The sequence below is a fragment of the Etheostoma spectabile genome, chromosome 2 (genome assembly GCF_008692095.1).
Source record: "Etheostoma spectabile isolate EspeVRDwgs_2016 chromosome 2, UIUC_Espe_1.0, whole genome shotgun sequence".
Lineage (NCBI taxonomy): Eukaryota > Metazoa > Chordata > Actinopteri > Perciformes > Percidae > Etheostoma > Etheostoma spectabile.
In genome coordinates, this window is record NC_045734.1 from 16,942,927 (window position 1) to 16,945,785 (window position 2,859).

The 2,859-nt window shown below is 37.0% G+C and overlaps 1 protein-coding gene across 2 annotated transcripts in view; it reads left to right on the forward strand.

The window, feature by feature from the left end:
* The window catches only part of palm3 (paralemmin 3), a 30,772-nt gene that overhangs the window by 25,848 nt on the left and 2,065 nt on the right, over nt 1–2,859 (forward strand). For both annotated transcript variants that reach the window (XM_032500851.1, XM_032500860.1), the window contains exons 6-7: nt 1,141–1,171; nt 1,926–1,967. In XM_032500851.1, coding sequence (XP_032356742.1) covers nt 1,141–1,171; nt 1,926–1,967 — 73 coding nt within the window. The remainder of the gene's footprint in view (nt 1–1,140; nt 1,172–1,925; nt 1,968–2,859) is intronic.

Sequence of the window (2,859 nt, forward strand, 5' to 3'; positions counted from 1 at the left end):
ACACGCACACACAAAAGCACCCCTCATTCTTTTGGACACAAAGGGGCTTGGAATATGTGTTGAGCAAGCTTGCTCCATCATCTTCCATTACGCAGAAAATTTCCCACAACTTCTGTCTGTGGCTTTTTTCAATGAATAATTCATTTTCTCTCTTAATGTACCTTTGATGTAGCACCTCTTGTTCAAAAGCAGGAAGTTTGTGAATGTAAGCAGACGTGTTACATAAACAATTCAGCACTTGATCCACTCTGGAATATTGTTTTGACTCAGGCCAAGCTGAAGGTCTTCATTGTAGAACATAAGAGTTGTCCCTCCTTTCCTGTCGTCCACTACAAGGTCTATTTAGTGAAGTGTTTCATAGTTGTCATATATTCATCTTAATCTTGTCTGTTTGAGTTTAACTCACATCAACTGGAGACATAAACAGTGGATCCTATTATTTTATGAGCTTTACCAGCCTGTGATGGAGGAGAATGCACTGCCAGCAAAGCTTTGGTTTAGTGGGTGGACTGAGAGTGAGTGACAGCTAATAGCTGGCAACTCAAACTGATTTTTTTTTTTTTAATCACCTTGTTTGCCAAATGATTTCTGATGAGATTAGGGGTGTGATAATATGTTCAGGTCCTTAGAAAAGCTAGCTGTTAACTGTAAAAAGTACAGACATATACATAATCACTATTTATCTGTATACATAATCAGATGTAGTTAAGTGCATTTTACACCATACTGTGTAAAGGGGTCAACCTTTCAGAGGGCAGGTCAGGCTTTTCAACTCAATCACTCCCCCTTGTGACCAAGCCGCATGTCATGGTCATTTAACATCACATCACAAATTCATTACTGTCATCCATCTCAGAGTTCACAGTGGACACATCAACTATTTTAGTACAGTCTGTGCTGTCAAGAGTTTAGGATAAAAACTTATTTAAATGACATGAGGAAACATGTTCTGCATTGTGTCTGTGTGTTTCTTTAAGGCTTTAGTGATGTGGATGTGCCAGTGTTTTCTTTTCATTGTTTTGTTTGTCTTTTTCTATTCCCTTCAACATACACTAGATGTTCAGGCAACGCAACACAAGCAGTTTCACTATTTGAATCACAGTAAATTACAATCCCTCCACTATCCCTCTTACCCAACAGGAGGCAGTGAAAGTGGCTGAAGCTGGAGCAGGTAAGTGAGATCAGATAAACCTTTTGGTACAGAAAAATGTCAAAATATCAGTGGACATTTTGGAAAATTGCATTTCCATTAGCTTTTTACCAAAGAAAACAATACACCGGTGCAAATTACACACTGTATGAGCGTTAACATGAGCATTTTCAAGCAATTTGACAAGCTCAGTGTAAGGAGTGCAGAACAAAGCATTGCTGTTGTCGATCTGAACGCCTTTTTCAACACTGTGTTCTGTCCAATACCTGTCAACCCTGTAACACTTTAACGTGTTAAAACCACTGCTTTTCAGGCTACCAACACAGCTGCGCTTCTAATTCTACTCTTACTTACTTACATCAGTACAGTTTGAGTAGTTTTAATTTGTTTAATGCTTTGACTGCTTCCAATTGTTTTCTCATTGCTTGCAATGATGAAAATAACTTGTATACCACCTAAAAAAAAACAACGCTGATTCTTAGTTAGGATTTTGTCAGCCTTTAATGTTGCTCTTGTGCACTGATATGATAAGATGAGTTCTCCAAAGAAGCACAGGTGTGTTGATTAAGCCACATTGTAATTCTGTCTTCAGTGTAGACCTCATGATACAGTTACAACTTAGTTTGAATATTTTAATTTAAAGTTACAGGAGACTTAATGGTATAATTTTCAGGGAAATCCGTGCTCCTTCCTTCATGATTTCAATACTTCATGTCTGACTGAAAAACACTGCTACCTGCAATAAATACATTTTTTTTCATCTTTTTTTCATCAGAAATGGTTGTGCAGAATGGAGAAAACAATGCAATAGGATTGGGTGGGTATGGAGTTGACTTGTGTCATAAAATGCACACAGACATACGCAATATTCTGATGAAGGTCATGTGCAGAACACAAATCCCAATTAACTTGAAGAGAATCCTGCACACATTAAATAACGTCTATATTGTTATTGTTTTAAAGCTCTCGTCTCATCTCATCACTTTGAACCTAAAAAAAATCCTAAATTCTCCTTTTCATTCTTCCTCTTAGTTCTAATCACAATCTTACCGCAACCCCTTACAGATCATACAATCCCTATAGAAATATGTAAATATGTCATTCCTGTTACTTCACAAAAAGTTCATACATGCTGTGAGGAATATGTGCCCATGCTGAATGAGATTGTGCCTATAAATGTATGCTAATAGGCACTCAAGTGCAAAACTTGCATACTTGGAGGGCAGCGTGTATATGGACAGCTTTTGAGGTGGACAAGAGAGTTCTGAAAAGCAAATTGAGCCATCCATTTGTATTTAAATCATCTAGCATTTATAACTTTAGACTGCTCATGACAGTACAATAAACATCCACTTTCATTAAGTTACTATATTCTGCTCTGTGACAAATGGAAGGCTTTGTTCATTATTAGACACTTTATGGCCTGGATTTAAAACTTTATAATCTGCATTTTATATTAGATCAGAGGTGAGACACTTTTCTGTGTTATTGCATTAAGATTCATCGCTGGCAGAACTTTTTGTTTACTGCATTACAATACAAAAAGTAGCTCTATTGAGCACTGACATATTTCAATCATTTTCATAATTTCAATCAAGTTACGGTGCATCGACACCACTTACAATTCAAGTTGATAATCAGTGTAAATGACGGCGAGGCAGGCTGATTGCAAATTCACTCAACGTCATTTAAATGAATGAACTCCACTG